The 18277-nt window shown below is 38.2% G+C and overlaps 1 protein-coding gene across 1 annotated transcript in view; it reads right to left on the bottom strand.

Annotated features, from left to right (window-relative positions):
* The window catches only part of UST (uronyl 2-sulfotransferase), a gene marked incomplete at its 5' end in the record, with an annotated part of 95358 nt that extends 87346 nt beyond the window's left edge, over nt 1-8012 (bottom strand). The window contains one exon of the mRNA XM_026044368.1: nt 7962-8012. Within this exon, the coding sequence (XP_025900153.1) occupies nt 7962-8012 (51 nt within the window). The remainder of the gene's footprint in view (nt 1-7961) is intronic.
* Nucleotides 8013-18277: the final 10265 nt, after the last annotated feature.

Genomic DNA, 18277 nt, shown 5'->3' with positions numbered 1-18277 from the left:
AGTATTTATGGAATAAGATGATTGGCTTGTAGTCATATTTTTAACTTCAAAGACTTAGGTTAGTGTGTCGGCCTTATCTCCCGGTTTACGATGCAGCCTTGAGGACTGTTTTTGTTAAGTCTCAGGGAGAACAGAAATCAGGACGATGGCGCCTGCCAGAATTAGATCGGTCGCTGGTGGTCAGCAACAAAACAGGGCTGCATGTAAGGTACAGGCCAGGATGAGCTGGGAAAGGAACGTATCCGTCACAGCTTACTAATCTAAAATGAGTCCAGTGCATACATAGTAAAATCTGCCTGTTCGGTCTCATATCTGGCCCTATTAACATRGTACTTTGTCTATATTTAGAGCAAAATCATATTAGTATATCAATAACAAGCTGGGAAGGTTCTAAAGAAAAGGACAAACTGCAAGTTCTCAAAGCTACGGCTGCACCTTGTCAGTGAATTTGCATCTGTTCTTTTTATATTTTAGATCTCACGGTGAAGCTTTATACATATAAAGCTGTAATATTTACATATATAACTGCTATAATTATATATATAAAAGCTATAATTGCTTTCCTACAAGAACAGCCTACAGGTATGCAAAAACTCTGCTTCTGCAAGCTGCTGCACTAGACCCTGAGCCAGAAAGGGCAGAAGATCAGGCTTAATTCAGGAACAGGAAATCATAGCAACGTTTAAATTCAGCACATGTATGTGAAGAGGTCGGTGAAGAGCAGATGCTCTGTTTGCTCAGCAGTTTCCAGGGGTCCCTGATGTAAGACACTGCGCTGAGGTGTGAGCAGGACTCTTGACTCTCATGACTCAGCTCTGCCCAGTCCCAGCTCCTTGTCCCACACAGAAGTGATGGCAGCTCGGGCTCCTCACAGGGAGGGAGGATGTAATCACCCTGCTGGACAGGTAACTGCTCAGGGGGCTGCAGCTGAGCACATGCTGGATGAACCAAATCTTCTTCTTTCAGCCTGTATTAACACAGCATGCTTTCCAACCTCCTGCGTTCTTCCATGGTTGTAGCTTGTTCCCTTGCTCCTCTGGGACCAAAATTAGACACAGTGCTCAATCTTGTCTCTCTAGCAAAAAAGTGAGCTCAATAACTATCCTTCATAACTTGCAGAAATCGCTTTTTAATATATCTCAGGATGACATTAAAAAAAAAAAGTCAGAGGATGTGGGACTCTTTCTGGTATACAGTGTGGTGCTGAACAGAAAAYCAAGAGAAAATTTGCTTTGGCCTCTCTTTAGCCCTGCATGAGTGCACATAGGTTATAGAATACAAAGAATATTAAGATTCTCAATAGCTTTATTCTGGAAACCAGTATTTTTGTCTTTGTTCAGCATCCTGTTGTGCCAGTCCTACCCCAGGCCAAGGTCACAAAAGATGAAGAATGCAAGAAAATGGCTCAGTGATGCTGGCATTTGTTGAGGTACCATGCATGGATTCAAATTGGTTAAGAAATGTTTATGTCACTTTAATTCCTCACCTTCTACCAAAAGGTTTTACAGGTAGTTTCAAAAAACCCTTAGGTTGCAGAATCTGTGCAAGCCATATTCTCACTCCAAGGCAGCTTCACATTATATATGACTTGGAACGGTAAGGTTTAAAACTGTTGTTATTCCTTCCGAGCCCRGGGTTTTGTAGACTCTGCGATGTGCTCAGAACACACTGGCACAGTTATTCTCTGTTTAAGTAGTAAATCCTATCACATCCAACCCACATGTTTATATTGGACACTTAAAAAATGACAGATATTAAGTAGCTAAGCCTGGTTTTAAAACTTTCTATAATACAACGCAGCACTGGAGTTCCCTCAAGTAACCTAACTACCTTACATTAGTTTCTATGCTTCCAATGCAATATTCATGAATTCACCCAAGAAGCCAATAATATTGGATTTGAATGTAGTAAGTGGTAGACTAAATAATTTAATCCTCTCTATGCATTTGTCCTTTTTCACATTAAGGTTTAACTCTTTCTTCTCTATCACAGTTGACTATTTACTAGGTTGCATGGGTTATGCACTGAATTTCAGTAGAAAACGAACTTTGAACAGCTGTTTAGTTACGCTAGGTCACATACAACAAAACTCAAAAGCTGCAAAATTGGTGCTAACAGATTTTTTCCATTTTGTGTAACACTGGAGATGCTGTTGTGCTAATACCATATGCACTCAAAAGCCCCTATACCTATGCACCACAGTCACTAGTTCAAGTACAAATCAAAAGACACTTACCATGAAATAGTTATCAAGTGTCTCTGAAATACACTGGACCAAGCCCACAGACTACCATCCTTCACAAAAYCTGCATCCTTGCTTCTGCATCCTTGCTACCTCTCAAAGCCCTTCAAAACTTACAAACGGAGACTTTCAGAAATAGTAAAAATAGAAGTCATCACTGCTGTAGCTTTTGTAGGATGTCGAYGTACAGTGTCACAGAATCACAGAGTGGTTGAGGTTGGAAGAGAAGGGATCATCTAGTCCAACTCCTCTGCTCCAGCAGGGACACCCAGAGCACGGGGCACAGGGCGGCATCCAGGCAGGTYTGGAAGACCTCCAGAGAAGGAGACTCCACAGCCTCCCTGGGCAGCCTGACAACCTCCCGGGGCAGCCTGGTATATCTTGATATATCTCCTGGGGCTGGCTCCCTCATGGATTTATCCTTCTGGGTCAATCAGGCTTTAATACCCTAAGTCTCTTTTTGTCTTTCCAGTTTCTATCAGTCAGTTTTCCCACATCAATACCATAAGAATGTCTACTTCTAACTGAAATAGCATTCAGAAAAAGAAAATCTCTGCTTTGGGGAACAGCAGAATAATGAATTTATCGCTCATTCTGGAAGATTCTCTAACAAAAAAACAGTATAAACAGAACAAGCAGAAATTAATACTCCAAGACTATTCTTATGTTTTTAGGGTTCAAGGCATAGTTGATAGTACAGATTCAATTCTTGTTACCAGCAATATCTCCCTAGTACCACAGTGCTAGATTACTCAGCAGCTACAGCTTTTGGAGGACCTTAACCAGTTACAAATGACATAAAATGGAAGAATCCTCTGGAAAGCCAGATTTTTTTATTTTCTCCTTGAAATACTTTAACTTATAGTAAAGAGAAAACCATTTTAAAAGAATATCACAAATATCACATAACAGACAATTTCCAATATTTCTCTCATTATTTTATGCAATAAGAACTAGAATAATGGTGCAAAGGATATTTATCCACTTTCCAGTTTCAAACTTTTTGCAATCATTTCAACACACCAGCACGCCAATACGCCTCAGTTCAAACTTACCAGTATGTGTTTTGGGGTGTTTTTACTTGATTCGACCTCATCTTTAAACTGTTATTTTTGGATGAATATAAAGAGAGTAAGAGACTCAAATATATATATATAAAAGTATATATATATATATACACACACATATATATACATAGGAAGTGCAAGTGCTTCAATTAAAGAGTTTGGTTTTTTTGCTACCGTAGGAGTTAGGTTAGGTTTGGCTCAACTATACTCCCTTTTTATATATCACATAGTAAAATCATCAAGTTCATAGGTCAGAACAGTGTTGAGATTACTGGAAATCACATCTATTTGCAGAAAAGCACGCATATATCTGATTTAAAATTAGACGTGATTGACAAGATAATAAAACTCTGTTCAAGTATTTGATACCAAAGCACCAAAGAAGAGTGGTTTGTGCTGCATACATTAGTTTCATACCCCAGGAACATTTTCTTTAATAGTCAAGTGAACCTTTCTTGGGAGGAACACTTGAAAAGATGGCTGGGCAAACTTTTACAGGAGAAGCAGAACCATATGAGCATTGTTTGTGCATAGCAGGGAGCAGAGATTTCTTGCTCTGCTTCCACTGAGAAAATTGCTGCTGTCATTTTACCAAGGAAGAGGGAGGAAAAGATGCTCATCTCCTGAAATGAAAGCACACAAATCTTTATTGGGGTAATAACTGCTATTTTCAATTCTTCCACTAAAGGAATAAATAAATAAAAGGTAGTACATAGAAGCCAGTTTGGGTACCTAGCCATGATGAAAAACCAAAATGAAAATGACTTTCAACAAAACATTAGAGTATGCTCTGCAAAACACACACAATTTAGTGCATATCAATTGCTTGTGGCCTTCCACTACAGTTAAATAGACACCATGGATATTAACTATCATTCATTTCAACCCTGGATATTAACTATCATTCATTTCAACCCTGGACCCCGGATTATCGTTCTGTATCTCAAACATTTCTATCTTTTGACATAGCATTTCTAGTTTTTAAAAAATTTTTAGGCAGATGAAAAAAGTTATAATCATTTTGATTCTGAAACCTCCTAAACCTCCCAAATCTGCCATTCATGTTTTCATTTCGTTTAGCATGTGCTATAATTCCCTCTGATGTAGACAGCAGGTTAGGAAAACATTGGAGAGTTTCCCGTAACACTGCCAAGTAGGACCGACCGCAGTCAAATTCAGCAAGGCAAAAGTATCCTTTCCAGGAAAGTACTTTTCAGGATTGAGGGAAGCAAACTTAGGGCTTTTGCAACTAAGTATTACACATATTACTAAAGAAGTCACACCACGTCACCTTTGCCTTGTGAGTATCACAGCTGAAAACACTACCTGCAATGAAATTATTTTAAATGTGGGACTCAGGACTAATTTCTTGTCACAGAAAGACTCTTTCCATGTCAAATGAAACCATCAACTGGCCCCAACCAGCTATCACCCTACGTATAGAGAGTTGCTTAGTGATGTGAATAGAGACTACCYGAATGATCATGATCATTACATTAACATCACCAGGAGTTCCTTTCAGTAGTACAAGCCTGGTTCACAGTTCAGAGTCCAAACTGTAAGCTGGGTAAACCACTGCACTCAGCCAATGATGAAATGCATGAGATTGCCACAACAGCACCTAAGTGCAGAACACAGCCCTTAGCAAATTCAAAGAAGTAACCATCTTCACCCATGTTCTGATTAAAGGAGTGAAAAACAAACAAACACCAGGAAAAAGCAGGCTTGCACTTATGCTGTCTAAGGGTGATTTTTATCAGTGTTTCTAAACACAGGCAAGCATTTCAAAAAGCAAGGTATCTGCCATTAAAATAAGGATACATCCTTTTACCCCTCTGAGCTAAGCACTAAGTTTTTACCAGTCAGGAGAGGAGATGCTCCCAAACYTCATTGACTCTGTAAGTAATTAATCAATCATTCAAAATAGTGCCTCAATCAATCAGGTAGCTACCTAATCAGATGGCCTTTCTGCACAGCGGAGCTGCAGCTGGAAGACACGGTGCGAACATAGCTTGAAATTAAAGGTCTAGATAGGCAAGAGAAATTTGCACAATGTAAACAGGAAAGAGTGTGGTCTGGATAAATCTGGATAAATTGCTACTGTGCATTACGACAATTCCCACGCACAGTACCTTTTAATAGCAATGCAAAACCCCTGAAGTAAGAGGAACACAATGACAAACTCAGCATGTAAATCTGAATAGAGCTTWCAAGGTTAAAAACTCTTATCTAGATTACAGCCTCTTTCTTATTGGCACAGCAAGTCATTTCTGAATGCTAATGTGAATGGGAGGAACACGGGGCTGGAATAAGCATTACTTTATCCTTGCAAGCTGAGGGCTCACTGCAGAGACTAGAGGTACGTATTGCTTTCTCCCATGCAAGCAGCAGCATTGCTGGGAAAGGGAAGGAGACTGTGCCCAAATAATAAAGACAATGTCTTTCCAGGGCACAAGAAGTAACTAAAATAATTTTAAATGTGAAACGTTTGTTTTGTTTAATGGTTTTCCCCTCCTCTCTGTTAATAATGCTGAGTTCGAGAGGCTGATCTTGTCACTTCTGACTGTGGATATTTCTGTTTGCACAGGCAGAAAATATAATGTGTAATTTGTGTTCTTTGATGACAAGAAAAACAAATACATCATTATTCTCTAATTAAACTGTATGAACTTTATCGATTTACCAGAGCGTGTCAAGTTTCCACTTATCAGCTGGAAGTTGCAGTTCCCGTGTGTACGCAGCAAAATGTAAAAGCCAACAGATTATTTTAGCTTGCTTTCAACTGAGAACTGAATGAAATCAGACTCCTTTCCCCATGACTCTTCCTCTGCAGACCAAAAGAAGGATTTCAGGACCCTAATTTACACATGTGATTGAACACTTAAAGTCAGGCTAAAGGCTGGAGGCTCTGGATGCGACTTCAAGGTCCCTTCAGACAAAGGTGTTGACTGCCACCAGAAGGAGCGGCGCTTGGCTCCCACTCCATCTCCAACTACTCCCTCTTCACAATGAGCATTCACAATTAGCCACATCAGCTAAATAATCCGGCTGAAAATTAAACCATAAGAAAGATGCATTTTCAGTGGCTGCTCAAGCACTTGTGTTAGTCCAGTGTAAATCCTGCACTACTGGGGAAGAATCAGCTCTTTCCACAGCAACGGGCACTTGGAGGAAGGAAAGAATTTCACCCTTTCTGTGGAATTTGTGAAATAACTAGGATTTCTGCTTGAAGGTGTAGGAGTAACGGCAGGAATTTAGAGAAGCATTCAGCATAAAACAAAATTACTTGAACAGTTTCAAACTAAATACAACCACAGTCAGGGCTAAGCTATAAATTCCATATTATTATACACAAGCACAGAACTTTCTCCCCATCTGCTTTGCAGTTTTACAAGTAACAGCAAAAATACTGTATAACTTGGAAAGGTAACTTTCAGAAAAGGTATGTTTYAGTGTTCTAGTTGCACAGCATAACAACTTAGTTCTATCTAACTAACTCAAAAAGGTTTTATACTGTACCTGTAGAAATAAAGTAAGTATAGAGAAATTAAAACAGGTCAAGAGAACTGCTCTCTCTTTCTGAAACAGCTAACAGCTTTTGTACTAAAGGAGCTGCAATGGTCTTATTGTTGCCTGGACAGACAGACATAAGGTATGATAAAATCAGGTTTTAGAGAACAATTAAATTAAATCAAAGAAATACCAAGTAATTGGGGTTGGAAGGGAGCTGTGGAGATCATCTAGTGCATCCTCTGCTCAAGCAGGGTCACCTACAGCGTGTTGCCCAGGACCATGTTCAGTCTGCTTTTGGGTATCTCCAAAGAAAGAGACTCCAAACTCTGTGGAGAACCTGTGCTACTGCTCAGTTACCCACACAGTAAAGAAGTGTTTCCTTATGTTCACATGGAATTTTCCGTATTTCAGTTTGTGTCCATTGCCACTCATCCTGTCAGTGGGAACACTGAGAAGCACCAATGCTACTTGTTTACATTCAATGAGTACCTTACTCTACAGTTGCTTATTCTACAGTACTTACTCTACAGTACTATGGGGTACACATTCATATGCTTCTGTTTTCCTTCTAATTACTGCACTTGGAGTCTGTGTTCTAGCAAAGTGAGTCTGTTGCCAGCAGAGAGACCACCTTCACTTTCCTTCTTAACCATGGCTTTGGTCTGGCCTTTTAATACTTCTAATGCTATAACCACATTGATTTAGGAAACGATACAGCCAGAGATTCAACCACCCTAGTATAGATTTGCCTTTCCGCCCGCCATGAGAATTAAAAGTAGTTCATTGGGTGTGATCAACTCTATTTCATTTGCAAGCAAATACTTCACAAGAAAAACAATGATTGCAACAGCCAGTAACTTTCTTCGAACAGCTATGGGAAGTTTATCCGATTCTTGTCTTTGCATGACAGACAAAAGCCATCACTAAAAATCACATCTCCCCTTGAATCAATGGCAAAATCCTGTTAATTTAATCAGAGACCTAACCCAAGTTAAGAAAGGGAAGAGTGAAAGAAGTCAGCAGGGCCTAGCACTGTGGATCTCAGCAGGGCTGCTTCACACACGTTCCAGAGCAAGTGAACACCTCATTAGTGTTACAGAAAATGAGAAGAAAGCCATTGCAAAATAAGGGCAGCTCACCTTCTGTGGGGGTGGTCCATGATCATCCAAGTAAGTGGAATTTCCTACAAAAAGAAGAGGGGAAATAAGCAAAAACCATCCAGAACCATTTCAAAACTCGCCAGTTCATGCAAACAGTGCCCCCATCCCATTGATTTTGTGTTGTCATCTATTTACAGGAAAATAAATACTGACTCCATTAACTTTTGTTTAAAAACAGAAAAACAAAATTAATTTGATCCTGGCTACATTTGTGACAGAAAATTAGATGCACRTTGTTATTTTAGCTTAAAACTGAACGAGCCAAGGTAGCTTAAATTAAATAATCATGACTTTCAATTATTTGCATGACAAAAGCAGTGTCAGCTGCATCCTTGTATGTTTCAAGCAACTGAACACACTCAACCTCAAAACATTTCTTAAATAACGAAACATCAAAGGCCTTCATCAGATTTTGGTCTGATGAAGCTGACAAGCAAGCATGCACTGATCTTGCTTCTACTAAGGATTTTCCCCCAATCTCCAAGCTATGTTTTTGTTCCTAAATAAAAGTATAGTTTGAATGGCCGTTGTATTGACATATAAAGACATCCGCCAATTTCAGATGCTCTTCTAATTCAGGAAAAAAAAAGTTTCTAAAATTGTTAAATGTCCCTGTTTTTGAGTAACTATTTTACACTTTCTATCCGTTCCTTACAAACACACACACACACCCAAAATACACATACAGAGCCACTCATACACACACCTGTATGTCTGTAATTCTTCTTCCTGAACCCATCCCAAAGGATTAAGCAATTTTACCAATACACCCTAAGAGAGAACAGAAGCTTTGCACCAGTTCTAGAGGTTCCCATCAGGCTGCACAGGGCCCCTCATGTCAATCACCTATGTATCAAACACAGCAAAAATACCTCTCTGGAACACTTGTATCAGTAGAGAACATGGGAATAACTTTTACCAGATGCCTGCAAATAGTCAATTCAAATCAGAATATCCTTGGCTTTGGACAAGAATCTGTAGCTTTGGTTTCTGCTCTCAACAAAATTTAACTTTTACAGCACAGCATGGTTATCACTSTATCTACTTAAAAGGCAGAAAAAAGACACTAATTTTGATCCAGACAAAAATGGTCTTTTTTTCTCTAAGTCTCAAAGTTTCTTGCTCAAATCAATAAGCAACATGTGATGATATAAGCTAACTGCATGACAGATATAAATGRCGAACCAAATTTATGGTACTGATTTGAAATCCAGTTAGAGTAACTTATGAAACAAGGGAAGAGGAAGGTGAGCCACAGCAAGGAAAGTTCTTACTGTTCCTCTGCTCCAAACTCCATGTTCTCCATTCCTTCCTCCTGTCCAATCTTCTAGCTTAAACATATGAACTACAGCTGACTCCAGCAACTACAGCAGGCACAATCAGCTCCATAATTTGAATCATTTTAGGTTCATGTTTGAAAAAGTATTTGTTTTCAATAAAATGGMACCTTTTACTGTAGCTTTTTATTGTGAGCTGCAGGTTCAGCAGTATTTCTGCCAGTTCCTTAACCCTAGAGGTTCTGCATATACTCGTATTGATCATCAAATCAAAGGATCAGGCTTTCTTTCATATTGCTTGCAAAAATCAAGCATATGGGGCAGTGCCTGAGAAATCTGCAACAAGGTTAGAATATTTCTGCAGGAAATCTATAGGAAAGAAGAGCATTTTCTAATACAGAAGAAGAGTCCATGAAGAGAGTTGGGTATTTACATGAGTTGGGTATTTACAAGTTTTACAGACTTCAAGAGGGGACACTACTTTGAGTCCCTAGTTTTACCTCTTCAGATTATACATATCTGACTATGTTGCTTAAAAAACAAAAAAAATCTTTCTGCATGCAAAATATCACAGCAGCGGAAGTCATTCCATTAACTGTCTTCTACTGAAGGGAGACAAAGAAGGAAAAACAGAAAAATAGCACAGTAAAAAASAGGGCCTTGGAAGTGACTAACATAAACACTGAAACCACTACTGATAAGTTAGAGAGTTTACATTATTATGCAGCTTTTAAATGCTCTGGCACAGAGAATACTTAGAATATTATACAACCTTGTTTTTGACATAACTAAGCACCAACAAGAACAGAAAATGCTTTCTGTGGAGGATATAATAAAGCAGTAGAATAGGAGGTCATCTGTTTTCATTATGAATGTAATCCAATGCCCTGAAGCAACATATTTCATTAAATGATTAAGATTACTTCTCTAAGTCTTTTAATAAAGCATTACTAAAGACATCATTGTTCTTGCCGGTCTCCCAACGAGACATTTATCTAGCTTTCACTTTACTAGAGAGGAATATATTTTCTTTAAAAAGACTCTTTTCTTAAACCAGCCTATAATATTTTCTGTCTTCCTTTTAAAGAGTGAAAGTCTAGAACAACAAAGCAGATACGACAACCGAGGCTCAAGTCCCAGTGGTCTAATGCATTCCACAAAAATGCTCACCACACTTGCCCTGGCTGAGCCCACACTTCGCTGCCTGTCACAGGAAGAGGAATTCAGCTTTCTTACAGCACACTGTGAATATACGAAAGCAGTCCAAATATCTTCATAATTTATTATCTTTGAGGTTAAGCAAGTCAGATGTATGTAAGATCTTTGGGGAAACCTTGTGGTTGTGCTTTCTTTTTTTCTTCTTGGAAWCACTGAAGTGTGGGGGTTTCTGCTTGTACGAAGCCAAGTTTAAACAGAGAATAAYGGTTGATTACTGAGATTATGGACAAATATTGCTATGTCCTTTTCATAACCACGAAGGACAAGAGTAATTACAATCTTAGAAAAAAAAAATCTTAAAAATGTCTGGAAAGTATGGGAAGGGATGGTAAATGGCCTCATGTATGTTAGTGGAGATTCTTTCATAGCAACTGGATGGCTCCATTTGAACAATTTAGATATCATGCGGAAAGAATTGAGCAGGGATGGAGGGAGAAAGCCAACATGGAAAATATGGAGTTTTTCGTATTTTCCTGGAGCAGGCTTTTCCCTTGGTGGTGATTATAAGAAACAGTCTAAGGGAAGTGTGACACAGCAACCACTGAATGCTTTTGTGTCTGCTGAAAATCCTACCTTGTTCTCTTCACTTGGCCACTGTCTCAAGCTTCTGGTTGCCAGAATAGTCTTAAATGCCTCACCTTGAGGTCAGCTCAGCTCACGTGCAAAGGAAAGAAGTAGCTCAAGAGCTTCCTGATGCATYTGCTGCTTTGGAAACCAAAGTTCTGAAGAAGGACTGCCCCATCAGGAACTCCTAGTTATTAAGAACTGTGGCTTCAAAACAAATGAAAATCTTCCCACTGACTAATCAGAACAGGATTAGTTCTGCTCTGCTTCCAGCAAAATATTATTTAATCGAGAACTTGAAAAGCCACCCACAATCCAAACCACCCCATGGCTCCTCAGTGTCAATTACCATTTTATTCTGCACAATTTTCTCACTCCTCTCTCTCTTTCTCCATTATGACAAATTTCCCACTCCTCAAACCAATGGGGGAGCYATTAATTTGAACAGGATGCCCACGCTGTTGGTACATCCCTCTGCCASACAGGCCAGTCGGAAGAACCAAGGGCCTGGGGATGCTGCAGCTCTCCTCAGCCTTCTGCATTTTATTCTCAATTTTGTGCATTTTATGAGTCCCTAAAACTTCTTTCCAGCAGAGCAGCCAGCATCCCTAGAAAAGTCAGATTTTTATACATCTGAAAAAAAGAGAAGTATCTCTTATAGAGATACTTAATCTCTATTATAGAGGTACCAACTCCATCATCTCATGAAGCCTTTAAGAATTTTATGATCCAAGGGCAGGAAAGGGGACGATAGGGGCCATCGCTTGGGGGGACTATAYAGGGATATATATATAGGGATTATAACTTGAAAACAAGCAGCTTAGGGCACTAATGTTGCCCAGCTGCAGTGCAATCTAAAAAGAAAGACCTGTTGCTGCTGAGGTGAGCAGAGCCATGCTAGCCTCAAGAAAGGGAAATTTCTCAGAGGTAGAAATTTGCATAGAATAACCTTGCAGTCCCCCCACGGACTAATCTGTGCTAGAGTACCAGGTGACTTACTGCATTTTCTTCCACAATATATAAATAGCCCTATTGCCACTAATGGCTACAGGACTCAGTAGAAAACTAACATCCTGTCCAGATCTTTTTTTTTCCCAGATTAAGAAAATGGTATAATATGCTTTTTCTTTAGACACTCTGAAATAGAACTCTGTTTCCTGTGCTGCTGTTCAAAGCATTTTGGTTGTTCCTCATTTTTGAAATCATAAATATCAAGAAAAAAAAATCATTAGACAGGATTGCATGCARTGAAGTGGAAAAAGAAGAGAGTAAAAAAAATGGAACATGGGAAAAATGACTAATTTGCTTATTTCCTTGCCAGYTGAACTCAGGGTATATTAACATATAATTCAGATTTGTTTACATACCAGTTTTATATTTCTAATATAATCAGGAAAGAAGAAAACTCAATCAGAGCTTTCGAAAACTTACTCATAATTCTGCATCTAGACTTTATATAGAAATATTACTAGAAGAGTTTATATGAAGGGGATTATGGTTTATATAACTGCAGGTTCTAAATTAACACAATTTTTAAAAAAAAAATCATTCAGGGAAAACATTCAAATGAAGAAAAAGATCATTATAAAGAAAATCAAAATGAAAAATATTAACTTCCCTGTATCTTTATTAATTTGTCCAAAGCTGTCCAAAGTGTTCATATTAATAAACTCTCCTTTTAAAGTACACAGACTGCAGAATTAGATCACTTAGATCAAATTCTTAGGAAAACAAAAAGTCACTTGGTTTTATTACATTTAAATGCACTGAAAGATATAATAACAAATAATAGATGAATTTAAGACTCTCAGCAATTTAGAAAAAATAAGAAACCAAAGTTCTGACATGACCCCATCTCCTTAAATCATGTGATTTACTGCAAGCTCTAGGATGGAAATAGCACAGACATCGAGTTATCTGTGATAATCTTGATGCTTTTGCTTCTATCCYGTAATGACAAACTTGCCAGCCGATAATTCTACAAAACACATTTTAAGGAACTTTTTGGAGTTTTACTAGATGAAATACAACCTGAATACAGTTTCATAATGAAAACTGCTGTTTTGGGATAGAGCTGTTCTCAAATAAGAAGAGAAATCCTTCTGTCCTACAAACTTATAAGGACAGGTCTAGGTGGCCCAAAGCCAGAAACTCCAAATCCTTCCTGCTAGAGGCATCCGCTCTCTGTTTTCTCCCTTTATAAGTATCATGTGGTTTTGGTCTCTGATTGCGCTGGGAAGTTTTTCCTCACACTCCCCCACACCCAGTTTGGTAGAAATCTTCTAGTTCTTTGTGCGAAAGGTCTCATGCCCAGCTTACACCTAGTTTTTCTTGTAATTCCATTCCAATTGCCTTTATTCCAATAAATATACAATACAGTCAGTGTTCATCCACAACGCATACTGGCTGCACCCAATATACCTACAGTAGCTAACTTTTGATCTGCATTGCTGGTCTAAACAAGCCAAGTTCTCATCTATTTTACATCCTTAGGACCTTCCTAGACCTTCTCCAAGATTCTTTCAGGATCTGTTAATCCTTACTGCACAACTCTGGTGCCCACTGCCTTCCTTATAACCCCTGACCAGAAGCTGCACACACTCCTACCATCTTCCATCAAGGATTTCTTCTGAATGGTGCCAGCAAGCTTCCTTTCAATACACCTGCTACTGAAGGGTAAGAAACGTTTTCACAGGTGTCCAGGCACACGTTCCACTTTCTGCTTGGCCAACAAACCATTTAATTATTGCTGGAGGAGGTAGCAGGAAAACAAACAAAATAAACAAACAAACAAACAAAAAATAGCATCTTCGGGTACTCCAAGGAAGAACAGATATGCAGACTTCATCATCAATGCAGTGCAGAGAAAATCCAAATACCAAGAAATGGGGCACCATTAGGCTAATCTATTTCATTTTCTCTTGAATGTGTTCCTCTATGGCAACAAAGACATAGCTCTGTTGCCCGGCAATTCCTTGAAAAATACACTTTAATGCTGCATAATCTATTCACAATCTTCATTCTATTTTTCAGTTGGTTCCCAATTTCTGATTTTTGACCAATACTCAAGAAATGGTGGGAAATGTGAAGGTGAAAAAAATCACCTAAGAGACCACAAGGGAAAAAAAAAAAAGAAAAAAGAAAAAAGAAAAAAGAAAAAAGGAAAAAGAGTACCACAAAAGATAATAAACTTGATAAAATTTAAAAAAAAAAATGCATTGCAAGGCCCCCCAAAAATGAAAAAGTAATACAGAAAAACTTTCAGGTTTGAACTAAACTGCCATGCAATCATATCATACAAAATAGAAATTCTGATCCCTTGCTTTATTTTCTAACAGGCTAAAATGAGAAGAACAGTGGAAACTGTAAAATTATCAAGGCTGAACATAAAAAGAATTGCTGCAGCATAAAAACTATCAGCGAGTAGCTAGGTATATTTTAACATTTTGAAATCAGACAGACAATAATGTTCAGGTTAAGAAACTGCCCGTGGCAAGTCTAAATCTTAATATATTTTGAAACAATGAGAAAAATGAGTAAAAATCCAATTGAAAGAAAATAACCTGAAAGTAGTTATCAAAACCCAGCCCTTTTAAATTGGAAGGATAAGKTATAGAAAACATTGCAATAACTTCCAGAGGATGACATGCATTAGTCATTCCTCAAGATCTTGAAGGGAAGATTAGTGACGCATCTGTCAGGAATGAGATATTTTTTATTTTTTTTAAAATCAATCAAGCTTCCTCAGGGTGTTGTTCTGGGTTGTATCATTAGATAGTCTATCTCATGACTTGAAAAACACATCAGAGAACACTAATATTMAATTTTTTAACAATACCATGTGAAGAGACTTGATACCTGCACAAACTTTGGAGGGAACAGAGTCAAAACAAGAGTGATCAGTYAAAGAACTGTTCTGAAAACATAAGTTGCAATACAGTAAAGACAAGCAGCAGAAAAATCAGATTAGATAGGAGCAACATGTTCATAAAAACAGAGCAGGAGAAAAGGCCGTGGAATGATATGAGGTAAAATGAAAACTAATTCGCTTCCTTTGGATTTTTAAGCAATTCATGAAAATTCYTCAGGAAAATCTTTCCCTTCCAGCTGAATACACAGTAATAGTGTTAGTTTAGTGCTAGTTTAATAAGAAGTCTACTTTAATTTATCTTCCAATTAAGAACTTTTTTAAGGTTTAGGATTTTTCTTTTCCCCCTTTACCTCCAGTGGCAGACAGCTGGGAGAACATTTGAAGGCCATTTGTCTTCATTACAGACAACCTTTTACCACTATCCTGCAAAATATACTACATATAACAGGAAACTGGGGCAAAAGGCACTGCTCATTTCTTCCATAGCCCAGTGATGAGTACCTCAAATTCAAGAACTTCCAAATGATCATTTCAAGTTCAAGATGGCAACTCCAAGGGCAAAATTTCTCTTTACAGGACTCTTATTGTCTCAGGGATGCCAACTTAAAGAAGTGGTTCAGGGCTGGACAACAGACATAACAAAGAAGATGCTGTCAAGCGCTCGGCCTTTTATTCTCACTTCACTCTCCCATCGAGACTTCAACTCCCAAGGGACCTGTGAGTGATTAGGCACCTTCTCAGATGATGCTCGTCTCAAGGCTTTCCTACTACATCAGCATCAGCTATCAGCTCTGATCTTACTCATGACATTTTTTCCAAAGACAAGGATTTTATTTACTTACTTGAAAAAGTTTAGCAAGCTCATAAATTTTACTCCCGCTCCTTGAGCTTATCCAGATATTATAGAAAATACCTCTGTCTTTTCCTTCTGTGCAGGCACTTTTGGAAAACAGGAAGTCAACTGGAAAACAGGCAACTGGCAAGCCTCCACTTAGGCATGACTTTTATTATTATTATTATTATTATCATTATTCTTAAATCCTGCAATGCAAGTGCTGTCCAGCATGGGTTATTTGAAGTTCCTGTCCCTGGCTGTTTGGAGGCAGATTTCTGAGAAGCTGCCTAGGTCTGTGGTCTGACCCCAGCAGCATCTTCCTAGCTGAGGAGAAATAAACACAATTTATAGACAATGGTTCACAAAAAGGTCTAAAGTATTATTTGTATTTTAGTCATGATAAAATCATACATTTTTTTCTTGCATATACGTTTCACAGCATCTCTCAGGTTGTTTACCATTGCTGTGATTTTCTCATGCTCATTTTCTATGCATTTTCTATGCTTTCTCATAGAAGCTGCATTTAGGATAAGGAACGGTCCCTATGAGTGAGCTTTGTAGGGACAGGCTGTGAATCTTCAGGTTACTCCTTTCTGCACACGTCAGGTTCTTTTTGTCCTTTAAAAGTTTATCCCCTTTTCCTCCGCTGCCTTTTTTTGCACTATGAGAGGATCAATGCAAAAATTTCCCCTACATTTACACACCTCTTCAAAAGCAAAAGCATTCTGGGCAACACATGCCTATCTTTATGTTACTTTCCTTTTTGAAGATAAAATTAAAACAGTTTGCTGATTGTTCAATCATTAACATCTCCCCTTCCTCAAAATGCTTAGCAACTGTGAAGCACAGAAGTAGCATTTCTTGCCAGCTCTGTAAGGCAGCTGGGTTTGCAAAACAAGGGCATATAAATAGGTCAGATAAGGGACACACTGTACCTAAATGAATTATTTCTTCATGACACATTAGTATAAGGTTTTACTATTCTATATTATAAAAAAAACCTAAAACTTCAGATGGTTTTCTAGACTTCAATATGATTCAATATAAATATTTTCCATCATGGTAAATGCTTTGGCCAAACTGTTCAATTTTCACACTGTCCAGCTACTGGCTTCTACTCATGCAGATTATTTTAACTATTTTCTACCTATGTTTTAGACAGATTTTTTTTTTCTTTTTTGGGGAGAGTGGTGGTGACAAAAGACTTTTCTGTGGAACTGTTTCACATTTCTGGCTATCCATACAGAAGTTGCATATTTAAAAATAATGGGCAAGATTTAACAACCATATAGTACTGGACTTCGTTTAAACCTGCCTTTCCATTTGAACACTCCTTTACACCCTACAGCTGTAAAAAGACAGAATTAAGTACATTTCTGTAATCTCAGCTTCTTGCAGGATATATCCTCAACTTCAGTCTCAACTGAATAATGGACTACTTGAAGTCAGCTTAGCACTTGGTAAAAATAACTCAAAACTTAATGGTTCTGAAAGTTTTCTGCTTCTGTATAGCACTTTAAGAGGCCAGCAAAAAGTCAAGGTTTAACAGGATCAGTTTTACTGCTTTCTGCATCTCTTCTCATGACCTTACGCAATGCACTAGCTCATTTTTGTGCTAGCTATGATTAGAGGGGTTTTTAACCTCCTGTATAATGCCCTATGAAAAAAATAAATTTGACATTGTTATAAAACTTTTGCTCCTCAAAATCTAACCCTGTCTTCATTACAGAAGGCTCACAAGTACTCACAAGAAGATCCACAACATACACACAAAGCTTACCTGCATTAAACAGGTAACAGGATCCTCACAGCTTGCATCAACTCGCAAAAGTATACAGCARTATCAATATGTACTGACAGTCTTCCCCAGATGGTAAATGAAAGATCTGGCACTCAGTTATTAAACAATATTTAGTATTCTTTTAATTCTCAAAAGTTTTGAGTTAAAACGTTTAAAGACAAGGATGCATGAACAGTTTTCAAATGTGTTACCTCATCCTCAGCTCTCCAAAACCTATACAACTTTCAGAAACGTGAACAATGATGGGACTGGGATCTGCCTTAACATTTRTATGTTAAAAAAGTAATGACACTGAATGGACTGTGACAAAACCATGCAAGTACTTTCACGGACTTCAATATAACACTTCAAAACAACATTATTTTTCTCTTGCTCTCTACACGTCTACAAAACATTTGCTGTTTTTACATGTTATTAAACACTTGTTCCTACTGGTCAGGAATGTAGCTTGATGAAGATATTCAGAAGGTCAAACGTGCATTTTGGCTCACTTGGAGAACTGTTTGTTTACTCAGGACTGTCTTGGGTATTTTGACCACACTTCTGCACTCCAAGATGCAGACATTCACTACTGGTAACAATTACTTAGGCGTGCTCTTTCTTTTTATATACATCTTTTCCTGTGTTTTATTTAGCTTGAAGAACCACATCAGGATGTCACCACCGAGACGTGGTAGTTTAATAGATCTCTAACTGCTACTCACCAGCCCTCCAGCAGACCATGCTTCT

This window comes from Nothoprocta perdicaria, unplaced genomic scaffold, assembly GCF_003342845.1.
Source record: "Nothoprocta perdicaria isolate Ctin4 unplaced genomic scaffold, notPer1 scaffold_36, whole genome shotgun sequence".
Lineage (NCBI taxonomy): Eukaryota > Metazoa > Chordata > Aves > Tinamiformes > Tinamidae > Nothoprocta > Nothoprocta perdicaria.
The sequence above is the reverse complement of the archived record's forward strand: the minus strand, read 5'-3'. Positions and strand labels throughout refer to the sequence as shown.